Source organism: Dipteris shenzhenensis, chromosome 3 (genome assembly GCF_047967505.1).
Source record: "Dipteris shenzhenensis isolate YYH24624 ecotype China chromosome 3, Dip_SZ_1.0, whole genome shotgun sequence".
NCBI classification, from domain to species: Eukaryota; Viridiplantae; Streptophyta; class Polypodiopsida; order Gleicheniales; family Dipteridaceae; genus Dipteris; species Dipteris shenzhenensis.
In genome coordinates, this window is record NC_141598.1 from 3,794,708 (window position 1) to 3,812,736 (window position 18,029).

Below are 18,029 nucleotides of genomic sequence, written 5' to 3' on the forward strand. Positions count from 1 at the left end.
CAATTAAAATATAAGTGAGTTCAACAATATGTCCCATGTTGATAGGAATTTGGATGTCATCCTTTCCCTTGAGGCACAATAGAAGTCATCCTTAGGTCTTCATCATCTGTCCATAGTCGTGGGAGAGAGAAGTAGAGAACTCTCACATTCTATTAAGAAGAATAATGGTCCTGATAAGACTCGATAAGTTTGCACTCATTACCAAATGATCACTTATATTGTTGTTGAAGATCTCTAAGTCAATACCACCAAATGTAATTTATTCGAGACATCATTTTGTTTCGGGAAAAGGCTTATTAGCAATCATTGGTGGTGATGCATCTCCCCTTTTGCTGATGTGTCCTTCCTAGGTCAAATTCTAAAACCGTCTCATGATGTGTCCGCTATCAAATCCCAGATACGAGATAGATGATGTGCCCTTTCTTGGCTGAACCTAGATCTACCTAATGTTGTGGCCTTTATTAGATCCCAGATTTGAGATGAATGACATGTTCATCCTTTTGAATGGATCTCAAATCCATGGCCACGTCAGGGATCTCAGATCCATGTCTAGGCCTTTTAAGGTGATTTCAAAACCCACAGATCGATTGTTCCCCGTTGTCATCCTAAGGTGGGGCTAATAGTTGGCACAATGACCTCTAACATTGTGAATGAGTCATAGACCACAAAACTTCAAATTTCTAATACCAAAATTTGATGGATAAGCAACATCAAATGAATATGCATATCATACCCTTAAAAAAATACACAAAACTTCTCATATAATATTTGAAATTTCTTAGACTGAATTTGTTACATATGCAACATATTTGAGTAGAATTTAGAATTAAAATGTAAATGCATTCTATAAGAATATCTAAAAAATAGATAAGTTATATAACTAATTGGACTACAAAATGATGCATTACAAAATGCTAAGTTATGATCAATTTAAATTGATAAATCTTCATCAGCATTGCTATCCAGGAACTTAGTTCCAATCGCTCACACATAGGGTTATTGTGTAAGGAACGTAGAAGATTGATGATACCTAATTAGCAAGATCACCATCATTGATGTAGGCTATCTGCCAATACTCTCCAATTTGCATATACATACACAAATTTCCCTGCCCTATCCAATTGCAAGTGAAATTTATTGTGAGGTTGTATGCACAAGCTTGTAGTACTCCAATTTTGTTTGTTGGAGTAATTGCTGCAAGGCTGTGGGAAAAAAATCATGGAAAGAGGTTTTCCAAGTAAGATCAATGCCACCTGTTCCTCCCACCATCTCCATGTAGGCATGGTTTTTCCTAGCTATGATATTTTGAGGTTGCAAACTTATGATTTTGAATTGTTGGATTCTCAGAAAGAGCATACTGTGAGATGATGATTTTATGTGAATAATAATACTGAGAGTGGTCCCCATCATAGGCATACTATGTCGAATATCATTAATTCCCTCGATGGGGGTTTCAAGCTTTGTTGGACGGGCTTTTCCTTATCCTAAATTATGGTTCCCAATGTCCTAGGAATGCCACATTAGTTGCAATTTCCTACTCTTCTAGGAGCACTTGACTAGTTTCCTCCTCTTCTAGGATTTCATGCCCCCCGAGAGAATTTTTTAAATCTTGATATCTTGATGAAGACTCAAAGTGTCTACCACCACAACTGTTTCCTCTTCCTTGATTGTTGGATCAACTAGAGTTCTTCCTTTGCCTCTATGGAACCCTCATCCTTCACTAGTTGAAAAGGCATGGTCATGACTCTTCGAATTAGTGTTGAGACCTCGTCTCATGTGCTCCTACATGAGCATATTGAACATAAGTTTGAATGTAGGAGGTGCATCTCTTGTGACCATTGCGATCACAAGTTGGTCATAGTCCTTTCCTAAGTCCATTGAGGGAAATCTGGACTTTATCTCATGGACTTGATCTCTTGACTAATCGAAGTTAATTGGTCTTTTATGTCGCTTGGACTTGATCTCTTGACTAATTGAAAATAATTGATCTTTGATGTCCTTCAATATAACCAGATAGTCTATTTCGATCTCATTTTATAGCTTGGAAGTTGTATTCAATTGGTTCTCTAGTAAGATGATCCTCTTATGGAAATTTCTAACTTCAGATGATGCGTCTGATGACATTGAAATTTATGATGGTCAATGCTAGCCCACCTTGCTCAACAGTAGCAACCTCTAGCATTTGAACTCTTACTTGGGCATCAACGTAGCAAGTAGCCCCTACCTTCTTCATGTGCCTCCTCACTACCCCCTCTCCAATCCTATGCATGAATTCCACTCCAAGAAGGCCAATAGCAGAAGAAGAGTAGCTGGAAGAAGAGCCACATTACCAAAGGCACCTACCTCAACAACCTTCTCCAACACCCACCAATGGCACAATTGAACTTTGGGAGTGTCAACTTCATTGGCCTCACTCACTCAATCAAATGCGCTAGCCTGCCCAACAAAGCCAATGTTGGTGGCACTATGGACCTTTAGATGATAGACTTGTCCCTTCATCCCAATCAAATTGTTGCTTTGTTAGTTCTTGAAGCTGATTAGGAATGAGGAGAGTTGTCGAACTCATATGTAAAGGCTAAAATCTCTTCTTTGTTTTGTTAATGACATCCCACAACCTCTTGAGCTAGAAGTTATTGAGCATCTTGGACATATGTAGAGGCTAAAATCTCTTCTTTGTTTTGTTAATGACATCCCACAACCTCTTGAGCTAGAAGTTATTGAGCATCTTGGACTTCCATTTTCCATAGTTATTATTATCTAGCTTGCTATTCTAGTCTACAATGATAACCACTGTGAGATCTACCCAATATGAACAAGCAGTGTACACACGATCAAAACCTGTATATATTGTATGACAACAAAGTACTGGTAATAGGAGGCCTTACAAACTTCAGTGTAAGAATATGCAAGAACCCATACAAAAATAGACAAGTAATGATTGGCATGTGAGTGCAATTGTCTTAAAGTCAATGATCCACTCACAAAATGTGAAATTGAAGGCATAACCTAAATGTCCAAATAATAGTGTAACAACCCTAAATTAGACATTTCAAACAAAGATTCAAGATCGTTCTTGATATGTGCAATCTCTTTTTACTAGTGCTTGTGAGTATAGCATGTCACCCACATAAAGGATGACAATAAGGAAATCCCTTTTGTCCTTCTTAACATATAGCATACTTTTAAGTGGACTATTTGGTAGAAGCTAATCTATCAAAATCTTCTTATATTATGAGGCTTGTTTTGCCAACAAAGTGTCATATATGTAGCTTGCATACCTTGTCTTCCTGATTAGGCTCGTAGAAATCAACAAACTAACTCATGTACAATTCTTCATGCAAGTCCACATTTAGGAAAATTATTTTGATGCCCAACTGATGTACTTTCTACCCAAGATGAGCAACCAATGAAACGACACATTTGATGAAGGTTTCATCATAGTTTATCTCCTTTTGTTGAGAATCTGGGAAACTTGTATCTCTATGTCTGATAATTTGGTATAAACCAAATAATTTGAGAAATTTATGTTTGGTTGATAATTTGTATTTTTCCATGGTTTCACTTCTATTTTACTGCATTAGGGGGATCACTTATCCTTTAAAAATGGAGAAAGCACATTATTGCATGATAATTTGAGAAATCTATATGTTTGGCTTATAATTTCGTGTAAGCAGTCACAAATTTCACTCACATTCTTTCTCAAGTAGTTGGTTTTTGCAAAGGGACAATTTTTCATTTGCCCAAATTTGTTTCTTAGGGATACATTTACTAAAGCATCCTCAGCATGGGCACCTCCCTGTAGCATAGGAGGTATGATGTGGAATGTTACTGAAGGTTTTGCAAGCAACTAGACTTTCAACCAAACCTCTCAGCTCTACACCACGATCAAGCCCTTGTGTGGAACACCAATACTACACATAAGTCATGAAAATAGTAGCGCAATGAGGGGTACAAAATAGGCATCGATAGGACAAAAATACATTTGCACTCACCGCATTTACAAATAAAACTCCTTTGACAACTTAAAGAGCTATAAGACCATTGCATGTTTGATTGAGAGAGAGAGAGAGAGAGGGGGGGAGGGGGGGGGGGGGGAGAGGGGGGGAGAGAGAGAGAGAGAGAGAGAGAGAGCATCAAATATCTATCAATGTGACTTACTGGAACTTAAATGGCGTAGCTGCTTCTACTTTTCCTTCCTGGGGCAAACATGACTTAACTATTTTAGCCCTTATGTGATGAGATAGACTATGAAGAATTCATGTTTTGGTGTTGATTTTTTAAAATCTGACAGCTACAGAGATACAACCAGTATGCATATACACAACTGGTATAATCATAAATATACCTACTCACATGCAAGCTTGCGATCCAAGCTCGAGAGACATATTGAGAATGCCTGTAATAAAACAAAGAAATTTCAATGCATGCAAAAGGTTTATATTGGAAAGGTGCCACTTTAAATCGCCTACAGCCTATGGGACCGAGCAATATCACTCCTGTATCCACTCTACCATGCCAGCCTTGCCATACCACAGCTAATGAAGCTCTTGTATTGATATGTTTTTCATAATATTTGGCTTTCAACTTGGACGAACACATGCGTGCATAGAGAGAGAGAGAGAGAGAGAGAGAGAGCACTTGTAATGCTGACATGGGATATTGATAGTCCATAGTGAAATTGTTTTTCCCGACCTGTAAATCAAGCAAGTATGCAAATTGTGTTAAAGAAAAATAAAAGCGATCTTTATTATATGTTGGTTTAGATGGGATTTGATACAATTGGAAACTCAGGCCCATCTTGGTTTTCCTGTGATAAACAGAAACCCTGATACATTAAAGGAGGTATAAGCATTGACCTTCCCAAGCTGTAGGATTATGTGGTCTTCATCAAATTCTGTGACAAGCTATACAGATTAAAACCACATTAAAATCAGATGTGCTTGATAACATTAGGAAACCTCTATCGTCTGAATACAAGGCAAACTTGCATACACTAAGCTTGTACACGTATGTGTGCAGACACTCCCATGCGTACTATGATGTGCTTGTAGGCATGCATGTAATACACATGGACAAGTGAATGCTTCACACAGGCGTGGATCCATTTGGGTACACGTGTATCATGTGCACACACATGTGCATTCATGTTTGTGTGCACACTCAAGTACACGTGCATTTTTTGTTTATCGCATAGATAATATTATATATATACATGCCTATTAAATGCGCATTTACAAAAATGTGCATGTGTATGCAGGCAGAAATATGTGGAACATGTGAATTCAGAACAATGCATACATATGTGCAAGTGCCTCTGCATCTGCATAATGTATAAATAGGCTAGGCATTCAAAGCATTGTCTCAAAATCATTGCCGGACAAACCTGAAAATTCTTTACTGAAGCATGTGTTGCACGACCATTGAAATTTAAGCAATATGATTTCAACTGCAATATAAGGAAGAATAAAAGTTCAGAGTATTTCTTCAAAAAGATGCCAGGAATATCGCTTCTGAATTTTTATTCTTGACTATTGAGAAGATAAATCCACACGAAGAGACCCAATACATCCCATTTGTTTTCTCAATGACAGTGGTAACCAGCAGATAAAGCACCATGCCCCATTCATGAGAGGAGAGATTACTGGTACAGATTAGAATCAAGTTGAAAATGGAGGTGGTGAACTTTGCATAAGTCCCCGATGACACAGTGGTGACAATGATACTTCTAGCCTGGTATCGAGTCATTGGGTACCGAACCGGCAATGCTCAAATAGACATGCAGTAGGGTCCACAAAATTAGGTCTATCAAAACTCCCACAAAAATGTTGTATAAAAAGACAAACGAGAGATGAGTTGGCCCTAGAACTGTAGTTGGTATACCTGGGGCGAAAGTTAGAACCTTACACAGTCAGTGGAAAGTTAGAACCTTACACAGTCAGCCGCAAAGAAACAACCCATCGAGTCTTAGAAAGCAGTTATGCGCTATTTCTATTGTAAGAATACATCCTTTTCTTTTTCGGGGGAAAGCATTTACATATTAAAAGATGCATTTTAATCAAATCGACAAAAAGAAACTCTCTAAATTTTTGTCAGTCCTGGGCACAAGGGATCTCTAGATCAGTGCACACTGTGCATGCAAGACTCAAATTTGTTACTAAGCTACAAAATTATCTATCCAATATTCCCTATAGCAGCCTACAAGCCAATATTATAAGAGATGAGTTTCAGGTATGCACTACTGTAGACATACATACTTATCTTTTTTGGGGGAAAAACAATTTACAATCAAAGATGCATTTTTATCAAATCAACAAAATGAAGTGCTCTAAATTTTTGTCAGGCCTGGACATAAGGGATCTCTAGATCAGTACACACTGTGCATGCAAGACACAAATTGGTTACTAAACTACAAAATGAGCTATCCACTATTCCCTGTAGCAGCCTAAAAGCCATATAAGAGAAAAAAGAAACCTGGACATAAGTCCATCCATGTATCATTCTGATAATGAACTGTCCAACAAAAAATATCCATAGATAATATGAGGAAATAAAGGAGATAACCTCTTGATTCCATTGAGGCAGCTTATTCTTCATAATAATCATTTTATCATGATCAAAACCATTCTTATAGCTGTGAAGAATGCTTGGTGAATTTCCTGAATGTGGATTGATCACGTATGGCCTGTCATCAGCATCGATTGATGGTATAACTGCTGTAATTTTCCGAGGACCTTTTGTACCAAGTATGTTTGTCTCATACAGTACAGCACCAAGCTCCATCCTATCAGTTGGTCTGTTGTAGCTGCTTTATACAAGAATTTGTCCATGTATAAGAACTCTCCACAATTTCCGTTATTTATCTCTCAACTCATGTTGCAGAGCTAGGCTAACAAAAGTTTATCAGCATTTCATTAGTGAGCAGTAAGTTCAAGCAGCCCCATTCACTTTGATCGACTCATTTGCCCAAGCATTTATAAGAATCAACCAATCATTACCAGAATTTTCGTCTACTAATTCTTGGGGGGTCTCCCTTGTCATAAAACCAAAATTTGGTGCCTTGAAAGTTCGATCGAACCTGCTTAATCAAATGCAATAAATGAAGCAGACAATATCTTTGTAAGACACTAACATCAAATCAATTCGAGAAGAAAACACATTTAGCCCTTGTATACTCAGACAAATATATTTACAGCAATCCATTGCAACTTTGACATCTCATTCTTCAGGTGCTAGAACCATAGCCATTGGACTGTGAAATCTCATTCTTAATAGACAGAACCATGTTGAACTGATTTCAGTTTGATTTCATTTCCAATAGCAATAGGACAACTCCATATGTTAGCCACAGAGCAAAAAGATAAGGGCCTGATTAAAGATGTCAAGGGACGTATTCCGTAGCTCCCGCCTTTCTTTCTAATAGAGAGGCTAGTAGCAAGCAGGGACTGAAGGGTGTATCAATGCATTTGCATATGCCTTGAGCTCCTGGAGCTGCTACCCGCTGCCCCGCCAACTCCTTCCTCCCGCAGCCTCCTCTGCCTCCCCCCCGCCTCCTCCACCTCCCCCCTGCCATCTCTTCCACCCCCTTCGCCATCTCTGCCCCCCTCTCACCATCTCCTGCCCCTCCTACCACCTCCTCTCCGCCGGCTCTTCCACCTCCCCCCCCCCGCCTCCTCCCCCCCGCCTGCTCTTCCGGCCCCCCCCCCCCCAACATTTCTTCCACCTCCCCCACCTTCTTTTCGTCCTCCTGCCGCCATCTCCTCCTCCGCCTCCCGTCATCCCTGCCCGCCGCCCCCTCGCCTTCCTTGCTTCCCCCCTGCCCTCTCCACACCTCTCCCCCTGTTTCTTCGCCTCCTCTTCCCTGCCATCCCCCGCCGCCCCTCCTCCACTTCCCTGCCTCCTTCCCTGCCTTCTTCCCTCCCTCCCTCAGCCTGCCCACTTCCGCTCCCCTCCTCGGCTCGTCTCCGCCTCCTCCTCTGACATCTCTCCGCCTCACCCCCCCCTCTTTTATCTTCTTCACTTCCGCTCCCCCCCTCGGCTCGTCTCCGCCTCCTCCTTTGACATCTCTCCGCCTCATCCCCCTCTCTTTTATCTTCTTCCTCCCTGCAGCAGGAGCATTTGTGCTTGTTCGGTGAAAGAAAATCTTGGTGGTGACCCTTGGTCTGGCCAGAGGGGCTCTATGGCAGCACCCTCGAATCCCACAGCCGTTAAGCTCCTTCTTTCCCTAGCCAACAAGCAATAGGTACAACAAGCAATTCAGTCCCTCCAAGACAAGGCGATCGTGGGCAGAATCGTGGGCCTCACTCCCATAAGGAGACAGGTGCGAGAGTGGATCCAGGCCAGCTTGGCACTAGAGGGTGACCACATTTAGGAGGTCACCATCTATGGAAAAGGAGTATTCCTCAACCAGTTGAGCTCCCCCGATACTTCCTCGACACTCATGGAGCAGAGCTCCATCCTCCTTGGCCCGCATCTAGTGTACCTCTTCCCTTGGTACCATGGCTAGTGGAGAACATGGACACAACACACCATGCTCCCCGTTTTCCAGTTACGCTCCACTTCCCAGGGCTCCTAAATGAATATCGAGCCATCCTCCCTCCATTGGTCGAGCATTTAGCACTATACTGGAGTCTCTGCCAGATTCAGCCGCATCAGTGGTAGCATATGACGGGGTCCCTGGGATCAGACTAGTGGTTGAGAGCCCATACTCCCTCCCAAAGTTGATCCTCCTAGAGACCCTTGAAGGGGGTACACTTCGCAAGCGAGTGGAGATTTATGGGTTACCAAGCCAATGTCTTCGTTGCAGACAGATGGGTCACCTAGCCAGAGATTGCTCCCGCGGCTAAGGCCAAGCTCCTCCCCCCCAACCCCCGTAGAGTAGGCAGAGTCAGTAGGCCAAAGCCGAGCACCCCCCCAGACAGGAGCAGCAAAAGTCCCAGACCCCCTAGGTGACCCCTTCAAAAGGGGACTGTACCCAGGTTAAAAGAGAGAGAAAGGCCTCGCCCGTGTGTCTTCTGATTAGCATTTGACTAGAGCTCCCCGCATAAAGTGCAGAAACTCCTTTGATCCATTTGTCTAAGAAACCCAATCTCCGCATAGTATCCTCCAGGAAAGACCACTCCACCCTGTCATAAGCCTTCCCAAAATCCAAGAGGACGGCCAACGGATGTGACTTAGGGACAACGGTTGTGACTTCTCCCTGGACCAATCCACTGTCTCCCAGAACGTGAAGATGTTGTCCAGGATGCTATGCTTCTGAACGAACCCGGTTTGTGTGTCGTGAATGATGTCAATAAGATGGGGTTGTAACTGCAAACTCAAGACCTTGGCGAGGATCTTGTATGCAATATCAAGCAAAGTGATCGGTCTCCACTGCCGGATGTGATCTATCTCCCCCTTTCGGGATTAAACAGTTCCACTCCCTGCTCAGGGACTGAGGAAGGGATCCCATGTCAAAGATGTCCTGGCAAGCTAGGCGGAAAGGGGTGGAGATGATCTTCTAGAAGTTCTGAAAGAGCCATCCTTGCCAGTATACTTCTAGGTCAGGAGACCCCTGAGGGCTTCCCAAAGCTCCTAATCCGTGAAAGGCTTCTCCAGACTGCTGCTCAAATCTTGCGAGACTACTTTCGGAACATGGTCCCAAACTACGTCACGCGCCACAAGACAACAAGCTGGAGTCATCCTCTCTGTTTGAAAGAGCTGGCTGTAAAAACCTATGGTCATAGGTCCAAAATCTCTTATGGATCAGTGTGCATGATGCCTTGCGGATCTCGAAGACCCTGCACCTGCGTGCTTGCCGATCGGGGCCCAGTGGTCTGATAGAACTGCTTCGTCATCCTGTCCCTCTGTTGTACACACCGGGACTGGGAGGAGTGATAGGAGAACTCGGCCCACCAAATCTCAGTGTCTTGAAGCTAAAGGTGCGCGCTCTCAAACCTACCACTAAGCCAGTGGGATCCTTGGTCTTGCTCCCTGAGCCTCTCTATGGAGGCGAGGTCTCCCTGTAATGCCCGCTCGCGCTCCTAAAGAGCCCTCCTCTGCCTAAGGGCGTGAGCTTGCAACTCCTCATTGCTCATCTAGATTGCATCGGCCACCCACGAAGTCGAGCCCTTGCAGGGTGCTGTCTTTGATTGTTGCCAAATCTCTGCCATGACTTGTTGAATCTCCTCGTCCGACAGGAGGTCCTCTGGAATGTGGACCCCTTTTGGGGAAGACCTCGACGGGGCTGCTCTAAGTGGAATACTGCTGGAGAGTGGTCTGACATCGTGGTGCTTGCCAGAATCCCGATAGAGCTGCCTCTGTGTGGTGTCCAGTCCCCAACGTAGAAGCGGTCTAGCCTCTCAAGCAAGCCATCATGTCTCCTTTGTCTGAAAGAGAAGAGGAGGCTGCCAGGTATCCTGTTGAACTCTGGCTTTCGCCATGGGTCTCTACACTATCCCTGATCATGAAAATGAATTGCTCCCAGGTGCTCCGCTTTGTTGCTGGCATCTGAGAGAAGAAGGCACCACCCTGCTTGTCATCCCCTGCTCTCCCCAAACTCGAGGTTGTTGAAGTCCCCTCCAACAATCCAGGAGTCTACATTTGGAAGACACTCTGTCAGCCTCCTCCAAAAGGCCGGACGGTGCTGTCTACATGTTGGGGCATACACATTCAGGATCCCAATCTTGGACTCTCCCATCCTATCTCCCATCCAAATTGTCCGTCTTGGGATAAGCTCGCCCTGATCATAAACCTCTGGAGCGACTATCTGTTAGACCGAGATGCAGATCCCTCCGCTCCATCCTACTACGGGGGACCACAACTCCGGGCCTCTCCTCGAGAGGAGGTGGTGTCGCCGCCTAATGTTTGATTCTGAGAACATATGCTCCTGAATCAAAAGAATGTCCATTGCCCATCCTACCACTGCCCTCTGCAGCTCCTGCCGAAGGATCAGGTACTGCTGTTGACTATGAGCACGGTCATGGGACCCATGCACGTTCCAACTCACTAAGGTCTAACTCATGAGGATGGGAATGTAGAAAACAAGGCTCTACTGTGAGTGGGTGCCGTTCTAGAAAGACTGCCTTTTGTGACTTTGCCGAGGGTTTGGAGGGCGAGTAGTCCGTGTCTGTACGATGCCGTACTAGGATGGACACCGTCTCAATGCCAATCTTCCGTGCCCACTTCATCATGAAGGAGGCTTCCACTCTGAACAACTCCGCACACTTTTGTAGCGGCCAATAGTATGCTTGATCAACCTTTGCCTCAAGTGGCAACCTTGTAACTCCTACCGCCAAACAACACATCGGCTTCTCTCGCGTGAAGCACAGCTGAGAGTTCACCTCATCACCATGGGCGTGCCAAAGGTCCAGACCCTGTGGCCCCATCCACTGGTCCATCATGCGTGAAATCTGATCCCCCAGCATAGCATCAAACACCACTGGGGACCACTTTATGGAGGCGAACTGGAATCTCCAAACTGGGTGTGTCTGGGAGCCCACTACGCTGATCGAACCCCCTTTTCGGGGCTGCAAGATCACAAGTGTTACCCTAAGGGTAGAGGGTAAGAGTCTAGAATCTCTAGATAATTCCAGGGTCCCAATCTCTAGAAGTCCCGCGGTAAGGGACGCCCAGGCTGGAAATTAGGAGCGGCTGATCGGGAGGACGAACCCCTTCCCTCTGGCTCCCCTCCCGAATGGAAGAGGGGACGGGATGCTGCAATAAGAAAGCGGAAGGGGACGTTGTCTTACCCTTGCCCGCTAGTAGGGGTGTTGAGGTAGGGGAGGGGAGGGAAGCTGAAGAACCTGCTAAGGAGGTGGAGAGGGGGGCGGAGAGGAAGGGGGGAGGGAGGCAGGCGGAGGGAGGGAGGGGGACGGGTGGTGAGGATGACCATATCAGGAGGGGCGAGGGGGGGGGGGAGGAGGCGGGGGGAACCCAGGAGGGAAGGGGGGAGAGGGATTTGGGGGGGGGAGAGAAGTGACCACAGCCCCCCTTGCTGATCAAGCTCGTTGGGGCTCTGAATTAGCTCCTCCTCAGCCGTTGCCAACAGGCTAACGTCCACAGCTTCCGCCATCGCAGCATCAGGAGCTCCTAGGGCTGGCTGTTGATACAAAAGTGAATGTGGACGCTGGGCCTACATCTCAGGAGGATAACTTGGTTGAGTAGTGGGCCTTGCCACTGGGGTGGGTGGGTCTCCACGTATGGGCTCTTGCTGCTGCTCCTCCTCAGGTGCCTCTCGAGGAACTCTATCTCTCTCTCTCTGCGTCTAGCCTTCTGACTTCAGCTCCCTTTCTTTTCTTGTTTGTGGCGGAGACTTGAGGCGGTTCCCCTTGATAGTCTCATTCCTCCTCCTCCGGAGGACAACGTATGGGAGGTAGAAGCCAGTATTACTGCGTGGAACATTTGGGTTGCTTGCTGCAGTCTAGTGATGGGTGAGCATCCGGTTCCACCCTTGGCTACCTTGGTCGCCCTCTGGCAGGATATCATCTACACCCTCTGCTCCACCTGAGAGGATGGGCACCCAGGCTCTAGGACGACTGTCGCGAGGCGTGATCAATTCTGCAAGGCTTGGCCTGCAGGAGTTTTTTACACTTCCACTCCACGAGGGATTTGATGGTTGTATAATCCCCCCCACTTGGCTGTTAGCCCCAATACCAGAGATCCCCTAGGCAGTGAGTTGGGTTTCTCTAGAACAAACTGTTGAGAGATCACACTCAACATCATGTGATCATATGTGCATAGCACTAACCCAATAGAGTGCTATAAAGGAAAGGGTTAGATGCCCTAACCCTAATCCTAAATGGGTTTGTATATATTCTACATTTTTAACTAAATCTAGTGTACTCTCTAGCTGTGCCCTCTCTCCTCATCTCCACTCTTCTCCTCTCCCCTCTTCATATTTTGTATGGTATCAGAGCATGGTTCAGCCTTCCGTTGAGGCACCATCCATCTTTGTGAGAGTGTGAGAGAGTGATTGAGAGATTGAGTACTTTCATTCTTTCATTCCCTTGATGAGAGAAAATTTTCGTCCACTTTGAGAGAAATTTCCGTCCATAGGATTTCCGTTCATTTCTTTCGAGAGTTCGTAAGAGATCTATTGAAAGAGAGAGATTTCACTCATTCCGTTCATTATTTGAGATCCTTGTGTGAGAGAGATTCATTGTTCTTTGACAGATCTTTTGTTATAGATTTCTGTTTTTCATTAAGAGAGATATTTTGCTCTCATATCCTCTTTTGAGAGAGAGATATGGATCTATTTTAATCTGAGAGAGAGATATGGACTCTGCAACTCAGGGTAGCCTTGCATAGACAAAGCCTCATCTTTAGCAAAAGGTACTTGCATCTTCTCCAACCAGTCGACTAACGAGTAAGCTCTACCACGACTGCATGCAACCTTCAACAAGGCAACCTTTACAGATGGCTCTATCTTCAAGGCTGCAGCTCGACGAACCTTCTGCACACGACGCTTCTGCAGCGACACCTTCTACGAGCATAAGCCACCTCTAGCCATGGGACTACAGCTGCCCAACAACACGAGCTGCTAGCCTCTCCAAAGCCTCGAACAGCCAAAGCACCTACTCCCCTGCAACGCTCACAGAGAGCCTTGCCGAGCGCCCACAGCGGATTCCAAGAAGCCAAGCGGCTCCCCGACGCCTCCAACGCAGCTCAATTGCACATGCCTTCAACGCAACTCAACTCCTACCGTGATGTAGAGCAGTCGCCAACTCCGACTAGAAGCAGCCCATCGACCCTTCAACGGGCAACTCAACAACAGCACTCTTTAGCGACTTGCTCTTCCAGCACCCGGCTAACCTCCATGGGCGAACAGTGCTTCCCAACGTCCAGCCACCACGAGCTAGCACGCCCGCAACACATCGGCATCCAACAACGGGCCTCTACAACATATGGCGCTCCATCAACAGCCGCTTCCAGTCATAAGTCTCTAGCCTAAGGGCTCCAAGCCCTCCGGTCTCTAAACAACACCTACACAGCCGACTCGCAAGGCTTGACGACCAACGGATGGCTCTCCATCAACGAAGCCTGCATCTCCAAACGAACGGCTTGACCACCAACAACGGATGGCTTTGGCTCACCCGTAGCACCAACCGAATCGGCCCTCCAGCGGCTCCATCTCCATCCAAGATAGCAACTCTCTCCTCCGTCAACTTCATAGAAGCTCCAATAAAGCGGCACCTTCTCTGCAACAGAGCCGTGGACCTCCAGACGCCTCCACGGCCAACAGCTTTCCAACTGCACCACCTCCAGACTACAAGGGCTCTAGCACACCTCTTCAGTCCTGACTTAACGCCCGCGGCTTCTACAACGGCGGGTGTCTCATCCTCCACACTGACGACAGAGAAGGTGATAGAGAAGGGTCAACAGAATCTTTGCGAGATTCCGTCGAAATCTCCAAGATTCTGACAGCTCACACATGGCACAAAAGCCACCCAACCTAATGTAAGGTCTTACCCACTCAAGGAAGACTTGGTCACAAAGATGCCATGTGGCATCTGATTCTATCTGCCACGTAGGCTTATCCACACTGCCACATCATCACTCGTATCTTGCCACGTCATCTACCACAGTGACAACCACGTCATCGAGTCCACGTCACCCCTAACACATCACCTAGCCACGTCACCTAACCTGTCAACATCCACGTCACCAAGCCACATCATCTTTGACCAAGCCACGTCATCACTGCCACCTCAGCACTGCCACATGGCACTGCCCCCTATCAAGCACAATGACCTCCTGCCAGGCACACACAGTCACTACATGTGCACCCAACTGACACATCATCACACAGTGCTTCCTAGGTACTATCTCTCCACAGACACAGTCTTCTTTTTCTGCATGTGACTCACAGTGCCACATCACCATGTCACTCTTTTTTTGCTAGATCAAGTCATATCTCTTGATCCAGGAGGAATTTGAGGGTGTTACAAAAAGATGAAATGATTGATTTTTCGTGCTCTCAGCGTTCGTTACATCATGCGTACATTTCAGTGCAAAGTATCGCTCACTTTTGAGCTACATCATCACATTACATGAAACCTGACGTTCATCAATTCAATGAGCAGACTTCAGAGTATTCAGAGGCATTGCTGATTGATCAGTGGGCAGATAGCACATGATTTGATTTCACACACACATGCCATCATTGTAAAGCCTATTTCGCTATTTCACGGCATTGTGCACTTTTTTCAGCCTTGTAAAGCCTCTTGGCTATTTCCGGCATCATTTGCCACAAGCCTTGTAATTCAAATCGGATTATATATTGCAGTTCTACCTTCACCGACAGTTTAAATTTCACTTGCTACAGTCAGTGTTTTGCAATTGATTCAGACAGTGATTTTCACGACACTTGAGTACATTTCTTGCACCATGTCTACGACTAGCAACATCAATCTGGAGGCATCTGCTAAGCTAGACAACTCCAATTACGACACATAGAAATACCGAATGGAGACCATTCTTGTACTTTATGACAAATGGGAGTATGTCGATGGATCTACACCTAGACCATTGGACGCTCCATCCAGCAGTAGCTCTACTCCATCTGTTATCACAGCACCAGCAGCGGGATCTCCAACTACACCAGCAGTTTTCGCACCTGTAGCAAACCCTGCCATTGCCCAAGCACAGGCAAAATGGGATAAGAAAGATAAGTATGCATATCATCTGATCAAGCTGAATGTGCAAGATGTCATTTTAGGACAGCTCAATACCGTCAAGACATCAAAAGAAGCATGGGATATATTCGCAGCTCTCTACGAGTCCAAGAACACTTCCAGGATTCTCACACTGAGAAACCAAATCAACCAGAGTTTCCGTAGCAGCAGTGAAACCGGTCATGCTTATGTACTCCGGATCAAAGACTAAAACAATCAACTCGCATCAGCAGGAGAGACAATGAATCCAACAGAAATGATTCAAGTCATCCTAAATGGACTAGGAGAGGGATACGAGAACCTAGTCCAAAGTATTGCCATTCAACGGCAAATTCCGACACTGGAAGAACTTCAGCCAGTCTTACTTTGTAAAGAACTCAGGACGCAAGCCATTCATGCACGCAAAGGTCAATGATCAAGCATTCACAGCTTTAGACAGAAGTAAAGGCAGAGGCAGAGTACCGAATCCAATTCAAGGGACAAGCATTATCCCTATGAACAATTTCACTAGTACGAAAGGATTGGTGAAAGATGTACTCTACGTTCCGAAGCTCAGCAAGAACCTTTTGTCAGTAGGTCAAATGACAGAACACAACTATTGAGTCATCTTCGACGAAGATGAATGCACTATCAGAGACAAATCCAGAAGATTTCAGCTAGTAGGAAAAGGAGTCAAGGAAGGACGCTTGTACACAATGCTAGCTATAATATAAGATTTGCATGACATGTCAGCTCAACCGCAACAGATGCCACTATCCGCGAATGGCACAAGAGATATGGTCATGTCAATTTCAAGAGCTTGTTAGATCTCAGGAATCAAAATATGGCCTCCCCCTCAACAGGTGTGGGGATCCTTTCACCTGTTGAATTTTCTGCCCTCAGCAGGAGTGTTTCAGCCCAAGGAAAGCTAGTCTCCTCTACTAGGTCGGGTAAGCCTTTCCACCCAGCGTCCTCCTGTCAATGAGGATAGTCAGCTGGAACATACAAGGCCTAGGCGGAGTTCCACACCGTCGCCATAGGCAGCTGATCCGGAATCAGCTTCAACTAGGTGTCACTGGAGGTGCTATTGATATCCTTTTTATCCAGGAACACAAGTTGGATGCCAATGATTGCTCTAAGTCTGGCAAACTTCTTTCAGGACATACCTTCTGATCGCCTGCTATGGGCACAAGGGGAGGTACTTGCATTTCAGTCTCTCCTTCTATTCTACCCTTGGTTGCTGGTCATGGTATTATCTCCCCCTCTAGAGCTCAATGATCATTATTTTGATTGGAGGACGTAAGATTGGTTTTCTCAATCTGTATGCCCCCAACAACAGAGGGGAGCAAGTCTCCTTTTGGAAGGAGTTACTATCTTGGGCCCCCATTAGAGACTCTTGGATTATTGGTGGCGATTTCAACATGGTTGAATTGCCATCAGACAAAAAGGAAGGCAGACAGGGTGGAATTCATTCTTTAGAGAGGACAGCTTGGGATGCCTTTCTCTTTCAGTACAGTGGCAAGGACACTTGGTTTGATGATGTCTTTCATGTTACGCCACAGTCACTCCTGTACTCTTGGTCCAACAAGAAAGTACACATGCCCATCCATGCACGTATTGACAGATTTTATGTAGACGATTGGGCACTTGACAGAGGCAGATCTGTATGCATTTCCACTGGGGTTACCACCTTCGATCATTTTCCAGTGGTGTTGCAGATTCTTGAGCCTCATCGGAGAGGACGCTCTGCCTATGTCAGAATTCCGGATGCTTTTTATACAGAGGAGAGCCTCACGGAGGATATTTTACATATTTGGGTTTCTCACATATAGGGTGGAGTTGTCTGCCCATCTCAGCTAGCTGCAGCCTTATCCGGAATAAGTGACTATTATCATACAGGCACTGATTCCAAGAGACATGAGATTGATATACATCAACAGTTAGCGTCCCTTCAGAGAGAAGAGCAGAAGAGGCCCAAAGATGCTTGGATTCAGGAGCGCCTTGCTGCAGCAAGGGCTCATATACAGATATTGTTGGATCAGAGAGCAGAGTATGCCTTTCATGCACGGGAATCCTTTTGGATTCAGATGGGTGGCAGGATCAACAAACACTTTTTCTCTACTCATGGGCCCAGACATAGTAGAGATAGTGTCTCGCAGCTTGTTGACTCAGATGAGGTGTTACAGTCAGATCCTGATGCCGTCATGCGTGTAGCTTCAGATTTTTTTGCATCCCTTTTTACTGCAGATCCGGGCACATAGGCCATAGATGATGCCAGAGAGGTTATTTGGCAGTGTATCCATGTATTGGTGAAGGATGAGATGTATGTTTCTCTTGATGCACCTTTCACCAATGCAGAAGACTGCATTACTTGTCCTTCACAAGGGCAAGTGCCCAGGT

The 18,029-nt window shown here is 45.6% G+C and overlaps 1 protein-coding gene across 8 annotated transcripts in view; it reads right to left on the reverse strand.

Annotated features, from left to right (window-relative positions):
• Window positions 1–4,327: 4,327 nt before the first annotated feature.
• LOC147903244 (uncharacterized) overlaps window positions 4,328–18,029 on the reverse strand; it is a 74,274-nt gene continuing 60,572 nt past the window's right edge. For 6 of the 8 annotated variants that reach the window (XM_087372661.1, XM_087372659.1, XM_087372657.1 and 3 more), the window contains 2 exons: window positions 6,996–7,075; window positions 6,275–6,802 (listed from right to left, as the gene is read on the reverse strand). In XM_087372661.1, the coding sequence (XP_087228787.1) occupies window positions 6,337–6,802; window positions 6,996–7,075 (546 nt within the window). In that variant the 3' untranslated portion in view covers window positions 6,275–6,336. Of the gene's footprint in view, window positions 4,397–4,638; window positions 4,693–4,856; window positions 4,905–5,383; window positions 5,447–6,274; window positions 6,803–6,995; window positions 7,076–18,029 lie in introns of those variants that run through there. The other 2 variants (XM_087372664.1, XM_087372660.1) reach the window with 1 other exon arrangement.